This window comes from Tinamus guttatus, unplaced genomic scaffold (genome assembly GCF_059628265.1).
Source record: "Tinamus guttatus ecotype Peru unplaced genomic scaffold, ASM5962826v1 Tinamus_guttatus_pri_ptg000169l, whole genome shotgun sequence".
Taxonomy (NCBI): domain Eukaryota; kingdom Metazoa; phylum Chordata; class Aves; order Tinamiformes; family Tinamidae; genus Tinamus; species Tinamus guttatus.
The window spans coordinates 1,232,048-1,253,162 of record NW_028288703.1 but is presented as its reverse complement, the minus strand read 5'-3'; the positions used below and the strand labels follow the sequence as shown (position 1 = coordinate 1,253,162).

At 43.1% G+C, this 21,115-nt stretch overlaps 1 protein-coding gene across 7 annotated transcripts in view; it reads right to left on the bottom strand.

The window, feature by feature from the left end:
* The window catches only part of IQSEC1 (IQ motif and Sec7 domain ArfGEF 1), a 265,436-nt gene that overhangs the window by 206,553 nt on the left and 37,768 nt on the right, over positions 1-21,115 (bottom strand). For all 7 annotated transcript variants that reach the window (XM_088522863.1, XM_088522864.1, XM_088522854.1 and 4 more), the window contains exon 2: positions 16,085-16,114. In XM_088522863.1, the coding sequence (XP_088378989.1) occupies positions 16,085-16,114 (30 nt within the window). The remainder of the gene's footprint in view (positions 1-16,084; positions 16,115-21,115) is intronic.

Below are 21,115 nucleotides of genomic sequence, written 5' to 3'. Positions count from 1 at the left end.
CTGTGCCCATCACAACGCTTGCTGGAGTCTGCTCCATTGTAAGAGGAGCTCCAGCAGGGCCACGCACAGCAAGAGATAACCCCAAACCGGACAAGTGTTCACAACCTAAATATTGTATCATAAAGCCTTGGCTGCATTGCTCAAGAAGCTTCGTAATATGACCACATTATAAATTATGGCAAACATCTTTTCAGATAATTGAAAACAATTTGCCACACGAAAACAACAACAAAAAATCCACAGTAACTTATGCAAGTCCTTTAAACCGAGGTAGGAAATCTGGTTTGAGTGACCGGTACCTGCTCTCCAACAGCACTTCAAAAGGCCAACTGGCCACGAGGCACTAAATGCCAAATCACGCCCCTACAAAGGGGATATGCTCTCCTGCAAAGAGGGCATGGGAAAAAAGTGGAAAAATATAACTTCCAATGTTAAGAACAGTAGTAGATAAGACTACTTCTGGACAGAGTTTTGTCTATTAGTAGTGCTGAACTTAAATTGGATCTTTGAGACAGTTTCCAAAACCCTTCAGGCAACAGCATATTCCTTCCTAATCACTGTCAAAGCAACTCAGTGCAATTATTGTCATGTACTTTGAAGAAAAGCTTAGAACAAGCAGCCAGAAGCACCTTCAAGAACAAACTGTAACAAAAGCCAGCTCGAAGCCACCTCCCAAGAGCAAGCTGGGCTCCCAAAACAGCTTTCTGTTCATTTTAAATATCAAATCATTCCCCCCTCTCCTCCCCAAAAGAGAGAGGATTCCCACAGAATGCAGAGAAAGGGCCAGTCAAGCAGTAGTTTTGGCTTGCAGTGCGGCCCCCGGGCAGCACCGGGGCTGCAGCGGTGCAAATGCTGAGAAGGTGCTCGAGTTTTGACTTGTGTTTACACCTAGTGAGCAATCAAGAGGAGGAATAAAAAGCATAAGGCACTTCAAAGAAATAAATTTTGCCTGCTTTTACCTCCAAATGGGTTAGACAATTTCTGCAGTTATTTATAGGCCAGTTTAAATGAGTAAGTTGCAATGAATGAATTCTTGCTGCCAACCAGCATTATATGCCTTTTAAAAGGTATAGAACAACCATTATGGATCTATAAAAAGCAGCAAAAGCAAATTGTGCTGTGTTTATCTTGTCACCCAATGTATCAAAATACCCACTTAGTGTCAGTATAACAAAAAAAGTCTCCAAAAGCAGAATTTTGCACCATGTTTGGAATACTTGCCCTTATTTCAATGACAAGTCTTACCAAGATTCTTAATTACAGGCTATTTTTCCACGTTTATGAAATGGCAGAACACGGACATGTAGTAAGAAAGGCTGATAGGCGCGATGGACGTAGGAGGCGGTTAGTAAATCCTTGCAGACCCGCAGCTCCGAGGTCACGGGATCGCTGCAGGCAGTAAACAGCCAACACCACAAACCCACACTGCAGGCAATCGCTCTCCGAGCAGCCCGTGCTCTGGGAGGAAGATGCTTTAGAAAGGAGCTCCTAAACAGCAACAACATTTTCATTCCTCACATCATATCCACTTTCATTAACCTCACAATGGAGATTATTCATTCATTACAAAGATATTAAATGCTCTAAGCCCTTTCTCATTACAAGGTACTGGTCATTATTTTGTAGAGAAAACTGCATTAAAAAAAAAAAAGCAGCTATTTGAAGTCACTGCTGCTTCTTTTTAATTACTCTTTGCAATCAACCCGTTGCCCTGCATACCTGGTTCCTCTTGGCAGATGTGCTGCAGCACCCCAGGCCAGGGCAGGAGCGCAGGGCTCTCAAACCAGCCCATCTCCTTGGCCAAGTGTCCCCTTGGCAGTTTTCTTCCTAGCAGTATGTGCTGCTACCTGAATGCTGCACGGCCCATCCCTCGCAACCCAAACCACCTCTCCTCGAGGATTTGACCAGAGTCCCACTTTCCTCAAAACCGAATGAGAAAGGTGCTAAAATTCACCCTTGCCTGGAGTCCTGCTCAGCTGCAACCACCTCTGCCCGCAGGCAGGACACTGCCCACGTGAGACGGGCCCAGCTAGCTTGGGAATGGGGCGAGACGCCTCCGGAAACGGGAGCAGCCACCAGCTAGAGCTCCCCGCAGGATCCCCCAGCGCAAGCGCCGTGCTCGGCAGCCGTGCCCGGAGCAGGTTCGTTCCTTCGTGCTGCTCATCCTGCCCAGCATCCTGCCTCTGCACCCGTGCACAGAGTCGCCCTCAGTTCTGATCCTATTCGTCCTTCTCCTGAAAGGACACGGTCTCCTCTTCTAAGTGTAGGAGAGGGACTGCCTTTCCCCAGGAAATTTCTCTTTGCCAGAAGAATTAGAAACTGCAGCAAGCATCTTAGATTAAGTAGAAGAAATGACGACGTGAATATTTGTCTATGTTTGCATTTTACTACAGATTTAGTCTTTGTGGCTGAGCCACCTCATTTACTGTGTTGTAGCTCCATCAATCTCAGGTCCTCTTATTTCTCTGCATTAGTGCGGGGCGGCTCCATTTATCTAACTCATAGCATTCCCAATTTAAATTAGTATGTGGTAGCAGCAATCTATACCCTGAATTTTTAAGTTACGTTTCTCCTTGAATGTTTCAAAAAATAAATAAATAAATAAATAAAGGAAAAAAGAAGAGCTGGCTGAGCACACCAAAGCTATGCTACACTGTTGGGAATCAAAATTAATCATTCAAATCTATGTAGTTGGAGGAAAAATGGGTCAGATCCCATTACTTCCCCATATGCAGGCACTGAGTGCCACTTACAAAGAAGCCAATTACAAAGAAGCCAATTACTTTTGTAGGCTTCTATCAGAAAAGCAGTGTTTTCTCCCCATTTCTGTTTCAAATGTCCTCACATGTCCCAACCACTCAACAGCCACCAAGTCGCGTTACATGCATCTCGGGCTCCTCCTTCCACCAATTCCCTGGAAAAGCTTGGTGTTATCCTCACCCAAGTCTAAGGCTGTGTTGGCACCAACCCCGCTCTCTCCTAATCCAACCTGATTTCTTAGCCCTTATGTCAACTTCCTTCCTTGACCGCTGCTTCCCGCCTTCTCCGTTCACCTTCCCCGCACGCTCTCCCTCAGCGCCCTGCTGAACAGGCGAGGACAGTTCCCAGCAGCCGCCTCTTCCCCTCCTGCTGCCACCTCTGCCCTGTGCTCCGCGGCCTCTCCCCAGGCTCTCCGGCTTCTCCAGGGGCCCGCGGGAAGCTGCTGTCCAGGAGCTGCAGCCCGCGGACGCTTCATGTCTGCCACGTGCTGGTGCGGAGGGTGAACGTAACAGACTCCATCAAAGCAGATTTCCTGCCATGGACACACGGGAACCCCAGGCAGACACCTGCCCCCTCCTGCGTGGGCCTTAGCATGTGGGAAACGAAGTACATTATACTTAGTCTATTTACCTAAGCCTACTTTCTTATCTAAAAGTTATTTCGATATTAGAATTCTCGAACTTTTTCTAGTATTTCATTATGATTTATCAGAATGCATTTTCCTTCCAATGATCAGTGATTACAAAAACAAACAAACAAACAAAAAAAACCCCCACTTCTCTCCCATTTCTGTAACCCTTCTGGTTGAATATATTAATCATAAGTACAGCAGCCATCAGAAGGATTAAATATCACCACCATCTATTATTTCATGTTTTAGATTTAAGTCTTTCCAAGTTTCCATTATAAACTCTAAAGAACAACTATTACTAAAAATAATAATAATTAAAAACCCTTGAAGTCCAACATGAAGTCCATCACAATGGAGTTACCTCCACCTCTCCAGAAGACATCTGCTCCACTGTTTCCACCAGCCATGCCCTTTACCTTGCACAAAGGCTATAAACATCCTGTGCTTGGGTCATTTATCACAGGAATGACCACAAACAGCAGAGCAGTGGAAAGATCCAGTCACGTGGATTTTAAAAACCCTCCCCTCCCACAGCAGTCTCCAGGAGCTTGTGAGTTCTCAGCTCACGCTGTTCTGGCAGTTGTGGCACAGAAGTTCACATGAAGTAACACGGCTTCTGTGCCACGCCAACTAGGAGGAAGTTTTCTACCAAACGTATGGCTCTGTGCTACTGGTAACGAGGGCAGCTGAGGAACGCCGTGAACAGCAGGAAGGGGTTGTGCTCCGGCCTGCAGTGCCCGCACACACAAGGAGAAGCACCCTGCTCACTGTAGTGTCTGACCTATTCCCAGCTCACGCCTGGGGTGCCTTGGGATACACATTCTGTAAGTACAGGGAGACTTTTCCAGGAATCCTTGTGATTCAGCAGCTTTCTATCCCTCTTCTGTGGCCAGTTCTCCATTGCCTGGGGCCTATAGCCTCCTATCCCCAAAGAGTAGGTATCAAATTTACCGCTAGCCAAGCAGCAAACAAAGTGCTACATCCTGCTTAAGCAAGGGATTGAGCAGAAAGCACCTCCTCCTCTCTCCACAGAGCCTTTTGCCATCTGTGAGCAGCAGGAGCACCTCCAGGGCCAGGCTGCCCCACGGCCCCCAGGTTGTCGTGCCTGCGCCCGCAGCCCCTCACCTGGGCATCGGGGCTGCAAGGCCAGCCAGGTTCCCTCCCCGATTCGCATCTCCAAATGCCTTTTCTGAAAACACAAACCATGGATGCAGACGGACAAAGCTAACATAAAAACCACCTTTAAAACGTATGCTTGCTAAAAGTTACAACTGGGAGAGAGTAAGTCATCCTTAAAGGATCCAAAAGGTTCTTCTGCAAAAAGCAATGGTGCGGTGCTTACCTCCGCACACCTAATCCACTGTGCTGGTTTTAGGTTGATCAGCAGTCACGCCAACAGTTGCAGACATCAGTTACTCAGTCTGAGCTTGCACCTGCCTGTCAAATGTGCTATGCTAGCAGAGTGCCAGCTTTGCACCTGCACAGCCTGTTATAAACACATTTTGGCCCCTGAAAATTGCAGACTCATTCATTCTTATTGCTAGCTAATGGCCTAAAAATTCCAAATGACTTTCAGGAGTGGAAGCACTCCCATTTTTTGCACTTGCATTCTGCTAGCCAAATGAATCTCTCACCAATTCAATGTAGTAATTGGCTCATGGGCTATGACCATTTTCTGAGTGCCAGTTTTAATCCCAATTTGTTTTAAGCAGGGCTCAGTTGCTGGGAAAAAAAAAGTTAATAACAAAAAAACTAACTTAAATGTCTCTAGCCTAAATAGTCTCATGATTTTGCTACAGAATCTCTGCATTTATTTTTTTAATAGTAGAATTAATCTACCTTCCAACCTGGTAAATGGATGCCTTCAATGGGGTATTAATCTTAAAGTATATTACTATTCATCACATTCTGGAGCCAAATATTGAAGAAACAAGTTTACAGCTCTATTCAGTAAGTTAAGCTTTATTTTCATACGTAGTACTCCTTACCTAATAAAAAACTGTCAAGACAAAAGAGCAAAGGGCAGAGAGAAACAAACTAAGGAAGAACTCGCAACAACCAGCCTTACTCTGAGAGGGTTTCTAGTCAGAAGGGAGCAAAGCAATCGGCACAGCGGCTTTGGCAGAGGTGGGCTGGCAAATAAGGCAGCATGACACCCCTATGGTTTCCCTTACGTCTCCACTTGTTTCTTTTGCAATACAGAAGTTTTGCACTCGTCGAAGTCACAGCAACAGCATAACTCCATCATCCTCCATTTTTGATCAATTCATGAACATGTCCAAGAAAAATTCCTTCAGCTCCTTGGAGCAGAGATTGTCCAGCACGTTAGCCAAGAATGAAACTATGCCAGAAATTACCAAAGTGGTCTAGTCTTCAAAGACCGCAGCTCTGATGTTATCCAGGCCTCTTCTGCAAAATACTTTTGCCTATCATTCCTTGCTCCCTCAGATACAATGTAAAAGTAATGAAAATACTTGCAACTGGCAGAAGGACTCTTCGAAGTCATGTATAAGAAGTGCAGACACCTACCATAAGCCTCCCCGGTTGGTCTTTTGAGCTTCCTCAGAGCTCCGTTCTCCTAAATGGCACTTGGGAGCTACAAGTGACCAAGTGACCAAGGAGCTTCAGCTCTTGGCTCGTTTAGTGGCTCTGGTGCACGCAAGTTCCTCCTGAGGGGACTGCCCTCTATGCCAGACTCATACAGGACTGGTGCTACTTCAGAAGCAGTTCAAAAAAACCTACCGTAACAGAACTAAGCTTAGCAGCTTAGCACCTAGTACAGAGATTTGAGAAACTTATTTTGTTTTGAGTTTCAAAGACAGGTCAATCTCAAAGACATAAATAAATGCCTTTTAGAGTTTCAAGGATGGCTCCCAGGTATCTGACTAGCTTCTTTTCAGCACATTGAAGATACACACATCTTCTGCAGCTCTTAACGCTCTTCCCCAGCAGCATTACTGCACAAAGACACCCTTTTTGAGGAGCCTAATGCATTTCTCCAGTGGCTGAAAATAAGGCTGGTAAAGAATTTGGATAGCTAATTCTTGAGGATGCTGTGGAAAGCTTCCTCCATGAAAAACCTGTGCTATATGTAGGGCAGCAATGCCAATTAATTCACAATTAATTCAGGAACTGCAGCACAAGATTACAAATAACAATAGCTCATAGTGACATTAGACTAGTTTGACACATTCACTTAAAACAGACGAAGCCCACAAAGTAGCACTGAGGGTTCTTGCTAATGTTATCTTGGTAGCGCTTAGTCCTCTGCAGCTGTATCTGAAAAGTCTGTTCTCATTTAGGCAAAGACACACGTGGGTCATAGGAGGGTAGTACAGGAGGCCTTTGCAAAGCAGGTCAACTCAAAAGCAAAGGCTGAAGGAAGAGAGCCTGAACAAAATAAAGAGCAGCAACATCTCACGCATGGCTCATCTATTGTAGTAGGTTTTGAACATATGTTAGAAGACAAGGAGAGCTGAAAGCCTCATTTTCACCACAGAGCAGAAGCTTTCCTCAACTTGGACAAAGCTTAGGGTTTTGCTAAAAGGCTATTGGATTAAAAGAATTCTTGATAGATTTTTTTTTAATCTGCATTAGCACAAAGGTGACTTTTCTCCAAAACTTAATAGCAGTAAGTCATCTTAATTAATACATATTGATTGTTTATAGTATCTAAAAAGGATAAGTTTGCTTAATTTAAGTTCTACATTCATTTTAGAGAGTTATAGGCACCAGCCTTCTAGATCTGGAAGATTTAATTAAGTCTGGCTGCACAATAAACAAAAGCACCTAGAGAAGCTGAAGGACTGAAGAGACCTAGAGAGCGACCCCCAGGAGCATGGTGAGAACAGCAGGTCTCGAGCACGAGTCATTGCGTTCGTACCGGACACGGCACAGATTAGAACAGAGCTGGAACAAAACTGGGAATAAGTCAGCAAGTATTGAACAATCTTCAAAAAATCATATTTTTCAATTTATCATATGGTATTACTATTTAGTGCAGCTCTAATTTTGGCTCTGATGTCTATTTATGTATAGAGAGACTTTCTTACGTTAGAAATTTATTCCACTGATAAGGTTGTTAATGATTATAAAAGAATTACAGGAGTACCCCACGTAATGTGCTTGATTTAATCAACAAGAAGTACATAATGCTAAATCTAAGGCAAAAATTAGTTGAGACTAGCTGACATTTACATACAAACTCAGAATAGGAGAACAGAGAAGACTAGGAAATTAATACTGGATTTCAACAAGTGAAGGTATCTATTATGGAGACAAGCCAAAGTTTTAGTTTCTCCTCTGAACCCTAAGAGAGACAGCTAATGATAAAGCAAAGCAGATAAAGGTTAAAGATTCCAGTTAACCATTTTACTAAAAAGTCGCTAGAACTAATGGCCTTCACTACACAGCAATTACAGAAGGATGCATGAAGGACCACGTTCTTCCTGAATTTCTTCCATCCAGTACAGGGAATATAGACCCCTTCTTTTACAGGGCAAGGCAGAGTGACACAAGTATTACTTGCAATCACCAGGAACATTTAGTTGCTACAATGAACAGACATCTAACGAAAACCTGTTCTCGTGGCTCCTGCCCCTGTATGTCTTGGTGGACACAGTAACCTGAAGTTCAATGTCATGACTGGATGCTGGTGATGCACCAACATCCACTTTTTCAAAAAAAAAGAAAAAAAAAAAAGATGGGTATATGAGGCTTATAAATGTATTTTCCATGCCTCTAAATGAGCATGTACTGCCTCTAAAGCCTAGGAGTCACCAAGAGCTCCGAGAGGGCTGAACAACCAAGAACGCTGCAGAAGGGGAACACAAATTACATTTCCTTTTCCATCAGGAACAGCAAGGACTGCAGGAAAGAAGACCAACAGCCACCCAGGCCACAAATGCACATTAGTGATCACTACAAGTTTATTTTCATATTCCCTAAAAAGTGGTCATTTGCAATATAAGGCATTGAACATTTATGCCAAGAATAAAATTGGATACTTAGCTGATAGTAAATTACTGTGTTTTTTTTTTTTAAAGCCTAAAATGTTCTTTTTATTCTTATGCTATATTAACATCCTTTGCTGTTCTCAGTTTCCCAAAACATAGCTTACTTGGTAGGTCTGCCATTTACTTGCAATTGTACCTACTGGAATCCTTCCAAACGCATCAGTAAAACATCTTAGACAGTGAATCAGATATCCAAATCATGGTTAAGTTCTAATCCAAGGATCATTCATGAATTACACTTAATTACACTGAACCACAAAACACTCCAGAACACAAGATTAGAAAAGCCAAAACAAAAACCTTGAAAATTCTCTTGAACATTTAACTATTTTTGTTACTTTTTTTTTCCCTGCTGGATAGAGTCAGCCTCAAGACAACTAGAATGGAATAAAGCAATACAACTGGAAGAAGAAAAACTGAAGTAGTTCTCCCTTCCATTTGGTTTTAAGTCAGATGCTGTCACACTGCATCCAAACCGATGGCTGCTTTAGCCTAGAATCTTAACACAATGTAGAAACGTGTCAGAAAGAACCGAGGCAAACAGAGAAGCCACACTTTGCTGGGGGATGTGAGGGGAGCCCTGCGCACGCTCATGAACACATCATCACCAGAATTCACTGCCTCCTGTTGATGGCCCTGCCAGTTCGCACACGCGCTCCCAGGGCACAGACTGCTCTCACTAGTCTGCACAGAAAAATGCCAGTTACATCTGATCCTGAAGCCAGGTTTTCCTCTCCTTACACGACTACCCAAACGTAATCACTCATCTTCATAAGAAAAAGGTAACAACTCTTAAATTTATAAGCCGAGCATCGCCTGCCCTCCGGGACCCCAGCGCATCTCCAGCAGTGAGGGGCGACAGGGACCCAACTGGGGCACAACTTTGGTTTCTATCTACGAAGTTCCTCCAGGCAGCAGAGCTGCACAGGCAGGACAGGACAGCTCTGCTCCGCTCATCACGGGCTACCCTTCTCCGTGTGCGGAGATATCGGGAAGCCAGGGCGGCAGCTTCGTGTGGCGGAAGCTGCACCGGGGCATCTCTCCATCTCCCTGCAGCAATAATCCTCGGAGCTGGTTGGGGGCCAGGCAGAACTACCTGCAGCAGCTGTGTGAAACGCTACTCGCACGCACTCTGCTCCCTGGTCGGGGAACTCCGGGCTGGAGGCTGACTTGCCTGGTGTGAGAGGCAGGAAAAGAAATTGGACTGAGTAATTACAAGCAGCTAGGCAGATACTGCAAATGCAACTTTAACCAAAGCCATTGAAGAACATAAATTCCACAGGAAGCATTAGAAATTCCACTTTCTTCTTTATATTCATATTCACTAGTTTTAGCCCTCTTTTCATGTGAAATCTAGCAGAAAAAAAATAAAAGCAACTCAGCATTTACCATGGAACAGCAAAATCATGAAGGAAAGTTAAACTACTTTATCTACACAAAAGATAAATCCTGTGGCATTACCAGCACTCAACTTATGAATTAAGTTGTGCACACATGTTGCTCATTCAGCAAGCCTTATCTTACATTGTAACCAATGGGACTACTTGTGTACAAGAACTCCTACAAGAATTAAGCATAAAAATTAGCCGCATTGAATTAATGTGAAGCCACTTACAGAGCTTTGTCTCTTCTTCAAGATTGCAAATTCAACAACTGCCAGCCTGGCAAGAGAGCTCTACTGAGCACAATCAGCACTGAGAAACTTGCATAAATTACAGCTGCCTATTTCCACTGAAAATAATTTTAGACAAAATGCTTGCACATGCTAGTTTATCCACCTGCACAGTATCTGATTTTAGCAAGAATCAATTCTACTTTTCAGTAGAAAATACGAATCTCAGTAACTCACAAGTCAAAATACTACTGCCATACGTTACCTGAGGTGAAAGCTTCATTAAACTGGAAACATATTTGCTTATACAGCTATTAAAAAAACAAACAAAAATCCCATATCTTATTTTCAGCCCTTTTTTCCTCATTAATTTCCCTTTAAACTCCATATTGTCATAATTCTTTGCTAGTTGAATGTACTTAAACCAGTAATAAGGGGGGAAAAAATCCCTAGTTCGTGCAAAAGCTTTTATCCCAAAGCATATTTGGGGTCACAGCTGTAATGGTAGGCAATCATTTACAGTACCTGAGACTTCTGAGTCATGAAACACTACATCCATAGATTCTTTAGTACGCTGAAAAATCCCCCAGAACAACGAACATCCCATCACACGATGTACTGAGTATTCGTGGATCACAGACACTCTGCAGATTGCCAGGCAAGCTCCCTGGAGCCTCACTGTGCCGCTGGGTCATGCTCAGGCACCTGGTGGATCTGGCCGTGCTGCTCTAGAACCAATACTCAGCTCGCTGGTTTCCTGACTATGTTGTCACGATGCAAAAGTAATTTTCTGCTTTGGCATTTCTTCTTGCCACGGGGGATGCACAAAAACAGATTAAAAAAGTTACTTAACGTGGCTACTTAAAGCATCTATTTCGGCCACTCACTGCTAAATGACCTTGATTAACTAGTAACATTGGCAAACATTTTTGAAGAGTACTAGTAATTCTGCTTAGTGATTCACAGATGTAATTTGAAAGGCATCAATTGCTGAGGTACACAGCCAACACTAAAAAAACCCAAAGTTTTAAAACACCTCAAATTGGGCACTTAAAAATAAATTAAGGCACTCAGCCTCACCAGGAAATCTCAAAGGTCTCACTGCAGTTTAGAATCAATTTCTACATTTCCTTTCCCCAAACTCAAGAGCCTAAAATGTCACCGATGACACTGTCAAGTTGTTATTCTAAATACAATTATGCTTAGCAAAAAAGCTTTGCAACCGGGAATACATTGCACTTCTAAGAGCAGAGTATAAAATCAATGTGAAGTGAAACAAGAATTTGTAAAAGAAATACAGTATTACAAGAGTGCAAATCACGAATCCCTGACAGCTAGAAAAAAATATATATGTCCACGTTGTGCTCTCTAACCCCTCGGAAATCCCCTAGGAAACTGGCTGACGGGCAGTCCACGGAGCAGCAGGGCAGGAGGCAGAGGCCACGGGCCGTCTGTGACACGCGGCAGCGCGAGGACAGCGACACGAGACTCTAGCCAACCCGCTACATGACATGGCACCACCTTCGCCCCCTCAGCTTAGCAAACATCTGCCTAATATTGCCCAAGCCTCTATTTGTGTTCACAGGCCAAGATACTAGCTGTGTCCCTGACTCCTGACCTTCCGGTAACTCACTCCTGCCAGCCCCAGCTTCAAATCTTGTTTCCAAAATTTTAAAATTTTCAGTTATTCATGTTAAAGCCCATGTTTCATACTATTTTACAGGGAATTTTCTTTTATATATTACTATCACAAGCATAGAATTAACTATTAGATGTGATGTGAGCAGCAGTTCTGGTATGGACATACTGCTCTCTTATTTCAATTTGAAATAATGTGATTACATAATTTTAAAGTTGTTGGCAAAGGCACAGTAACCTCAGTTATTAGTAACAGCTTCTGTATACTTTATTTCTGTTAGCAGTAATAAAACTGCCACTTAAGTTAACACGTTACAACTCATGCTCTATTCTACTGCACAGGGTCAGGTCTGAGCTTTATGTACAAAGCTGTAAGGAAAAACCAATAGCTGGGTTGTGTTTTGCCTTTTTTTGTTGTTGTTGTTAGTAGCAGTAGTACCACCAAATGAAGTTTCAAGACTGAAAAAACTACAGGGGAAAGCCTTTATGCAGCAATTAAAGCAGTCAGAAGCAGCTGATTTTATGTGCAGAATCATTTAGATTACAAAGCAATATACAGAACCTTAAAGAGACTAATAAAAACTACTTTTCATTTCCCTAAAATTTGTACTTTGCAGGTTATCAGAGAAGAGTTGAGTCATGCAGCTAAAATAAATCATATTAAAAGGAGAGAGGAGAAAAGAAAAAAAAAAAAAAAAGAGAGAGAAAAGAAAAAAAGGAAAACCACCTCTGCTTCCTGCCAGACGCTCGCTCGCTCTGGCTCAGTTGCTGAAGTTTGTCAAGGTCTGTTTAACAGCCATTCCTCCCACTCTCCACTCAGCACAGAATCAGGCTGGTATTTCACGATCCTTTCTGACTCCAAAGCAAATTAAAATATTATTTTTCCACCTAATTTAAGCTACATCTTCACAAGGGTTTAAGCTTTTTTTTTTTTTAAAAAAAAAAAAAAAAGCAGAACAACTCTCAACAAGAGAAAGCTTTCTGTGTCTTCCATCCTTCTACACGTTGATGATTACAGCCCCATTTAGACTTTCTTTCTGTTCAATTAAATCATTCGGCCACTTTTTCCTACAGCTAATGCTTACCCAGCCCTACTTCCTCCTCTCCTCCAGGCTCTCTTCCTTGCCCGTCTCTGCAAGGCGGGGGCCAGGCCAGCTCAGCGCCCTGCTTGGTGCCAAGCTTGGAGCACTGCAGCTGCCATGGGTCACGAGCCACCGGAGCCACCGCTGCTCTGCAGGACTGTTCCTGAGTGTCCCCTCTCCTTCCCAGAGCTGAGAAAGAACAAGAACTACTTTTGCTGAGGGCAGGTGGAGGGCAGCACAGGAGGCTGCCGCTGCGACAGCTCCTGCCGCCGCAGCTCAGGGCTCGAGGGGCTCCGTGCTGGCAAATGACCCCGGTGGCAGCCCCATAGCAGGGACTGCCCCCAGAAACTGCAGGGAGCAGCAGCGGTCACCCAAAATGTACCTTGCAGCTTGCCCAGCTTCCCCACAGGAAAAGCCTCAAAGGAAAATCTACAGAAACAGTAAATGAAATCCTCCGTCTTGGGGCCACCATGTGACATAGGGCTATTAACCCCCTTGAGGAAGGAAAAAGAGATGGAGATCAAGAGCCAGAGTACAAAAGTATCGTTTCTGTGCAAGTTTCAGTGGTTTGCTCATCTGCAACTGTCAGATTAGAACGCTAGACATTAAAATTGTTTGTTAAGCTAATTGCATTTTCTACTTAAAACTTACGAACAGAGAGAGCTAATTAAGAAGGACTATCTCAGCTCACTGACTACGTGTTCATTACATCTGAGAACTTCAAATGTTCTAAGTAAGATAAATTTTGGAGCTTTAGCGTAAGTACCCATGCTTGGAAATGAAATGGTATTCACCAAGAGAAAAATCAACACAAGTTTATCATAACACAACAAAATTAAAAATAGAATGTCTTTTACAATAGCCCTTGTCATCCCTTCTACAAAAGTAGAAACCATAATTTTTAGTCATAGTAAGGAAGCCATGGAAGAGACCCAACAATTCCCAAGTATTTTTATCAAGTCAGCAGATGATCTAGAAACACGTTGCTTTTCTGAATCAGCCATGCACCCACAGAGTCACACTTAGTGGTTTCTGAAATTCACGGCATTTCAGCATGGGGTCTTCTGGATAAACCTTTAGACTTAGGAAAAGCTGTAAGGCTTCTAAAATAAACTTACCAAAACAGCAACTTTTGCAACTCTGCAACCATATAAAAATCCTAGGACATAACTTGCCCTGGATATTTCATTCCATTATGAAAAAGTAGCCAGCTATTTCCAAGCCAGATGCTCAAGCCAAGAGTCTGATAATACTCGCTCAGCTCCAAGGGCCACTGCCCCCCACATATAGGGGCATTTGAATTCACACTTCCAGGCCCAAGCGGAATTCAGTTTGCTCTTTGACATGCCTGCCAGAAACACAGACCCAGTGTTAATTACTGCACTGGTTACCCTAACACGCAAGTCACTTGAGCACAAAGGGGAGGAAGATCTCTTTTTTGTGCAAGGAACAACTAAATTGTTATGAGTATCTAGTAACAGAGGAATATATGCCAAATGTTATTATCCACCTGATCTCAAAGCAACCAGGCAGGAAGCATATATATACACACATGTAGATATATACAGTGGCTGCATCTCAGAGGATTTAGCTGTATTGATATCTCCCATACTAGCACTGGCAAGAGCCAGCCACAGCGCAGCCCTAACCAACAGCCTCCTGCCCTTCCCTGCCGCCCCGCGGAGCGCAGCAGCCCAGGCGGGCCGGCTCTGCCGGCCGGTGCCAGCACAGCCCGTGCCAGGGCAGCCCGGCGGCCGCCCGGAGCCCTGGCCGCAGCTCGCGCCAGCCTCCCCTCCCCTCCCCTCCTCACAGTGCCGCTCTTTGGCACTCGGGTGCCTTGAACTGTGTGAGCAGAAGTGACAATTTCTTTTCTCCACAGTGCTTAAAAACACTATCCCCTAGACTGACTTTAGCACCTCATTTAAGATAATTAAACTTCATCTATCTAGAAATAAGAAAAACAGTATGAAACAAAAGAGCCACAAGGTAAAGCAGCTCCCTAGAGGTGAGTTTTTGTCCACCAGCAAACAGGTTTTTATGCAGGTACATACATCAAGGCACGTGCTCAATGACTTTTCGCTCCTGCTCCGAGGAGGCTGCATCGGGCGAGTAAGTGAGGGCTGCAGAGGCTGCCCGAGAGCCTATTCCTCCCGGGGCTCCTCGAGCGCCTGCTGCTGGGGTCACCTCCCTCGCCCCGCTTCGGGCTGCTGCAGAAATGTGCCAGCAAGCCTTGGAATAACTCAGCCTCGTGCAGAACAGGCTGAGCGTTAACTCACTGAGAAGGAAGGAAAAACGCCCCAAATCCCCTGCACCGTGCTGTGCCTGCCCCTCTCGGCAGCTGGGCAGCCCAAGAGCTCTCTTCAGACCTAGTTTTAGGTAACACTCAAGCCAGCTCCAAAGTACAGCAGCTTTCAACTGTGTTTACACAATCTGCTCTAAAATAACTCAAAATATGGTCTTTATATCAATTGTAAAATGGCAACAGATGAAAATCCCTGATAATTCTGAAAGTAGCAAACTGCAGAACACTAATCCTGAAGTTTTGGACTGTGTTATCATTAGTCAATGGCCACACTCCTTATGAATCAAGACCTCTACTGAACTGTAAGGGTCTAAAGCATAGGGAACCCTCTCTGCTTCAAGTGGGCAGTTTTAAATGTTCAGTCATGTTTCAAGCACTGTGATTCTACAAGTCTGACTCAACTATATTTTCAAAAAAGTAGGTTAAAAAAGTCCCTGCAAATATAAAATATTAAATGCATAAGTCATGTAAGTATCCGATAATTATATTAAATTCGCTAAATCATCAGAATGCTCCAAGCGCACCAGCAGCATCTCAATAGCACAGGAAGGTTTTCGTGGCAGGGAAATAGCAGAGATTCTCCCAAGAAAGCCAGGAAAGGCACGTGGGCTCCCTCCCCAGCGCAGGTGCTGCTCTCACGGGCAGGCAGCACAAAATGAACACCAGCTCACTCCACTGCCAGTGCAAAGGACTATTTGGTCTGCATTTTGATTGAAAACCTTGGAAACTACCTTTAAACAGTTACCAGGCTTAACTTTGTTAAGAAATTCAAGAACCATAAGATACAAGTCTTAATTAAAGGATAGTGCAGATAGAAAAGTTCAGGAAATTCCATCTTAGCCATTATTAGACTTATCCAGTGTAGAAGATCCTTTATACAAAATGCAAATGGCATGCTAAGGAGAAGCAAATTAAAACCATATTTCTTTTAGAAGCCATTGCTTCTATTTTATGCTTTTAAATAAGTAGCACTTTTTAAATAAAAAAAAAATTCTTAGAACAAGGACATTATGACAAAAACAAGGAAGGACAACAAACACATACCTGAGGCTTCTTGAACTTTCACCTTCAGACCTGTAAATTAACACACAGATAGTCAGAACATTATTACTTTTGGCATTTACAAGCTAGCTAATCTAAAAATCTATTAATTATCAATGGTTAATCTACTTAGAAAAAAATCTCCTTAAAGTTTAAAAGCAGCATAACAGTTGAGGTCAATAATTGTGCAATTAAATATATGCTGTCATCCCTGCATCTCAAAGATCTTCTGTAAACAGGCAGTAACAAAGATTTATGTTCCATAAATGAAGAACATCAGCATCTGACACTATTCTAGAAGCAGACAGGCTTTTCCTTTTTAGCCTTTACTCAGTCTTTAGTTGGAAAAATCATAGACAAATACATTTAGTAATGTAATCCCCAGACTTCTCGGGCACTACTTAAAGGGAAATAGTTTGCAAATAGAAGTCATCTAAAAACTTAAGAACTCCAATTGTCCGATTCAGACAACTATGCCAAATCAGGGACAAAATATACTACATGATGGATGCTCTTGAAGGCCATATTTTTCTCAACAACACATAATTTTAATCAATGAAAACTGAAACAAAACCTCTTCCTCTGGTTATGTTATTTTAGAATGAGGAAATGGGGTTTGATATCATACATATCAACACTTCCTCCTCTGAAAGAAACAAAATACTTGTAACATTTCACATGCAAACAAAATCTGTAACAAAATGCACTCAGTTATTTCCCCAGTTCTGTTCCTTCTGCACCCTGTCAGTGCGGTCTCAGTGCTAGCTGAAACCTTAAATACATCAGCAGATCTGCAAGGTAAAACTGAGAAAATGGAATCAAATGTATAAATCAAAGCAGGAGGTTTCAGAACAACTAGACTTCACAACAGTTTCCACATCCAACCCTTCATAGAAATTCAGGTAAAGAGGTGATCAGTCCCTACTTCTAAGGACTTTAAAAACCTACCTTGACAGAATTTTTTTATTTTTCTACTGCAAAGCCATGGTGGTGCCTGCACAAGTCAGCTACCACATCTTGACTTTGTGTCTTTTAACACAGCTGGGCATAAGATAGCAGCTGAACTCCTTAATAACCAGGGAGAGAGGAATGAACCAATTCAGATTATTGCAAAAACATTTGTTTCAACATTCTCATCCAGTACCAGATCAAAGAGCCAGATGCAGTTTATTAATGATCATCTCTGTGCCTTCAGGAGCTAGAGAAATTCCTATTAAAGTCTGTCCTCAAATCATATTGCAGTGGTGCTGCAAAACACAGGTCTGACACTTTCTGTTGCAGACTTTGGAGTTTCCAACGCTGTTCCCGAGCTCCCCAGGTGAGCGCACGGCACTGGACAGAGCTCAGCACACCATGAGCCATCTCCTGCACCAGGGCTCACGCGGCTACGCTGCTCCTTGCGCTTCCGCCAGCACCTTGGGACAGCCGCAACAGCCCCGGGGCAAGGGCTGCATTGAGAGCCCAGCAGGGCGGCTAACCCAGCAGCCAGCATCTCTATTTTGGGGCTGGCTGAGGCTTTCCATGCTTGCTGTCTGCCTCAAGACAAACTAGTGTAGAAAATTTCAAAAATCTGCCTGCTTTCACAAGTTACACACAATATCTGCCTGCTTTTAGAAGTTTCATGCTAAAGCTAAAAGTTTGCACATCATACAAATCAAGTGCACATCCAAATCTTTATAAGATTACAGGTGGAGAGTACAATGAAAAGAACAGTTTAAAGCCTACGAGAGGGACTATTGTGATGTCCAGCACACGGCCTCACTATCCCTGTGAAAATACAAGCCTATGGAGAGTTTACAAGCTGAGGCCTTGAAGTTTCCTGATACTCTGCTTAGAGGGCTGCTACATGACAGAAGACAGGAGACAGGCTGTGTTATCAGTCTAAACCAGGTGGCAGGATGGGCCGATAAGCGAAACGACAAAACACTACAGGAAAGGGCCAGGAGTGGAAACAAAAAGCCAGGTCAGACAAACTAAGGCAGAAAGTTGGGTCTGTTCTAGAACCAAAGGTCTCTCCGTTCCCCTGTTGTCAGACTTCCCAGCTGGCTTCCTGGTGCCTCTCTAGTAAAATCCCCCCATCACTCACCATTACATGTTCTAACATTATCTTGATTTTCTTCAAGCTCAAAGAAATCTTTTAGAAGCTGCAGAAAGGTGGCCACATCTAGCTACAAGGAACAACATCTGCCAAGGATACTGACAGCTAATATCATAAAAATACTTGAGAACAGAATGAGGGAATTCAGTGCCCTAGCAAATTCTACTGCCCAGAGCAAGATGAATCAACTTCTGCCAAGAAGCAAGAGGCAGTAAGTACTTGCATTGCATAACCTCCAAATTGGGAACATTCCCCCAGGAGAGGGGAACTCCAGATTTGTTGTTGAGCACAGCTATCCTTCAGATGTTGACAATATTGTTACAATCGTCTTTTGACTTGAAGTGTTGAGGAATAATCACAATCCTTCATTTAGGCGCAATTCACAGATAACAGGATCTTTCACCACTATATAAGCATACTGTAGCATTTGTGTGCTAATATGGGATCCAAAAAGGACAATCTTGACCTAAGATACCTGACGCCTTGTGTTACTGATATTACTATGCATCATTAGTGTCATCATAAGAGTTACTTTATGCATACTGAAAATATTTTATAATAACAAGGAATAGAAAAGCAATCTACAAATCCACATACAGCCTCACAAATAAATCACACTCAAATAAATAAGTCAGGATCTGCTACTGAACGGACAACAATATATTACTTTATGCCAAACATTTCAGTGTACAAGCACAGAGATCACAGCAGTGTTCCGCATCTCCGCCCTGCCAGCCTGGCCCATGACACGTGCAGCCTGACAACCCGCCCTCACAGGCCATGTCACCCTTCAACGTGTTCAGATGGAGCAGGACGGAGCTGAGAGGGCTATGGGCTAAATTTCAGTTTGGGGTTGCAGCTTAGACTCGGTGTTAATCCATGAGCCTCTGGCTTCCATTCGCATGTGGAACCTGAGTGATCACTGCGAGCTGGTCCGTTTTACGTACACATGTCTCAGCAGGCAAAAGGCAACTCTGAAGTATTTTGTTTTTTCTAAATTATTATCTTATCCCTGTAAGTCACTTGAACACAAGAGGAGGAAGAGAAATGAACTCACCTATGCATCACCATGAGTAATAAAAGAAAATAATGAATAAAATATGTTTAAACTGACACCTTCCCACACTCAGTTTTCAGCAAAATACATCTTGGAGAACATACACCTTAGAATTCTAAAAAACATTATATGTAATTGCTTATACTATCAAGTTTTCAAGTACAGTTGAGACAAGTGGATTTTTAACTCTTGAGTCTCCTGCTCCCGCCTAGGGCCACAAAGCCGCAGCAGCGGCTCATGCGCCCGGCGGGCAGCGCGGCCTGGGCCGCTCGCGGCGCTCGGGGCTCCTGAGAAGCAGCAGGCAGATGTCCTGAAGCATCTTCTCACTACCTCATTATTCTTATCACTAAAATGCAAGTAGTACTAGTAGGTGTTTTTAAGCAAGCCAAAGCTGCAAGGTAAAGACTGGGCCTTTACAGCATGTCATTCACCACGTTGTGTCAGGCGGCGCAACGGTTTTCATCAATGCCTCTCCCAAGTTACTCACTTGCAACAGCAACTGCTTTCAGGATAGCTAAAAACAGGAAAAATCTTGCCAAGTTTTGCAACTGCAAAGCGTGCATCCTGCAGACTAAGATTTACTCGAGTAAATTCCAAAGACTTACACAGAGATAATCTCCATTTTCCCCATGGAATAAGTGTTTTTAGTAGTATTCATTCAGCCCTGCAAATAACTAGAGGGTTTTTGTTTTTTTGCTTTTTCACTGGGGTGTTCTGGATCAATATTTAGCATTTCTGCTTAGGCTGCAAGCCTGGGTTTGGGGTTATTTTCTCCTTTTCACCTAGATAAACAACAAGGATACAGCCACTGCGGAAACAAGGGAGGCAGTGTGCAAAAAAATCTCAGGTCATATTGTACTACTTTACAAGCTTAAGGAAGGGGTCAATATACTGTCTATTATATCTTCCCTGCTACTGTGTTTTAATTTAAACAGAAGACAGTCAACGGATACAACTAAATTATCAATCATGACTGACCTACAACTTTCTCAAAAGACTCCTCTGCCAACTTGTGCTCGGTTCCCATATTCCATCACCTTCTGGAATAGACCAAAGCACAAGTCTGGCTTCCTCCCATCCAGGGAACCACACTCAGTGGGAGTACAGCAAATAAATGCTCCTTCCGATTGGGACAATCGGAGACAGAAGTGAGTTGGCTAGGAGTATATTTACTGCAATTCCATTTCAAGCAGAGAACAGGACAAGCAGCTACAATCATAACACAAACCTTGAAACAAGAAGTAAAGACAAAACATATTGCTGCTTAAGCCTTACAAGACAGGAAACAAACAAGATGACTTAAAATCCTAAATAATTAAGTTTAAATTAATTATTGCCATCACACTCCCTCTGCCAGCCCACGTTTGAAGACTGGAGGTTCTAAAAGGCAGCTCACTGAGTTACAAAAGCCTCTTAATGGCATCTTTTGCTCTGCTCATACCCAAGGGATAAGTCATCATTATCTTCCTGTAAATGCACAAAGTGGGTAAATTACTAAAAGTGCATTGGCTTCCAGTCACTGAGTTAGTTAGTAATTTCCAACAAAACATTCTTGATGGGAAGTTGTCAGTTTATAAAAATTGAAAGCAATTTACAGGAGCATGACAATTCTGAAGCTTTTCAGAAGAGAACTAGACAGAAAAGACACTGGTATTGGGAATGGAAGAGATTCGCATTCAAGCCCCTTGTAGATCAGATGAGACTAGGGCCTTACATACAGAAAAATCATAACTTCAGAGGCAAGAACTTATTCAGGGACTCCATTCAAAAGATTTTAACAAGTCTCTGGCTCAGCCATTTTCAAAATGATGCTGTTTATAACCAATGAGACACATTATGTAGACTGATGTACAAAACTGCTCCTGCAACACTCCCAAAC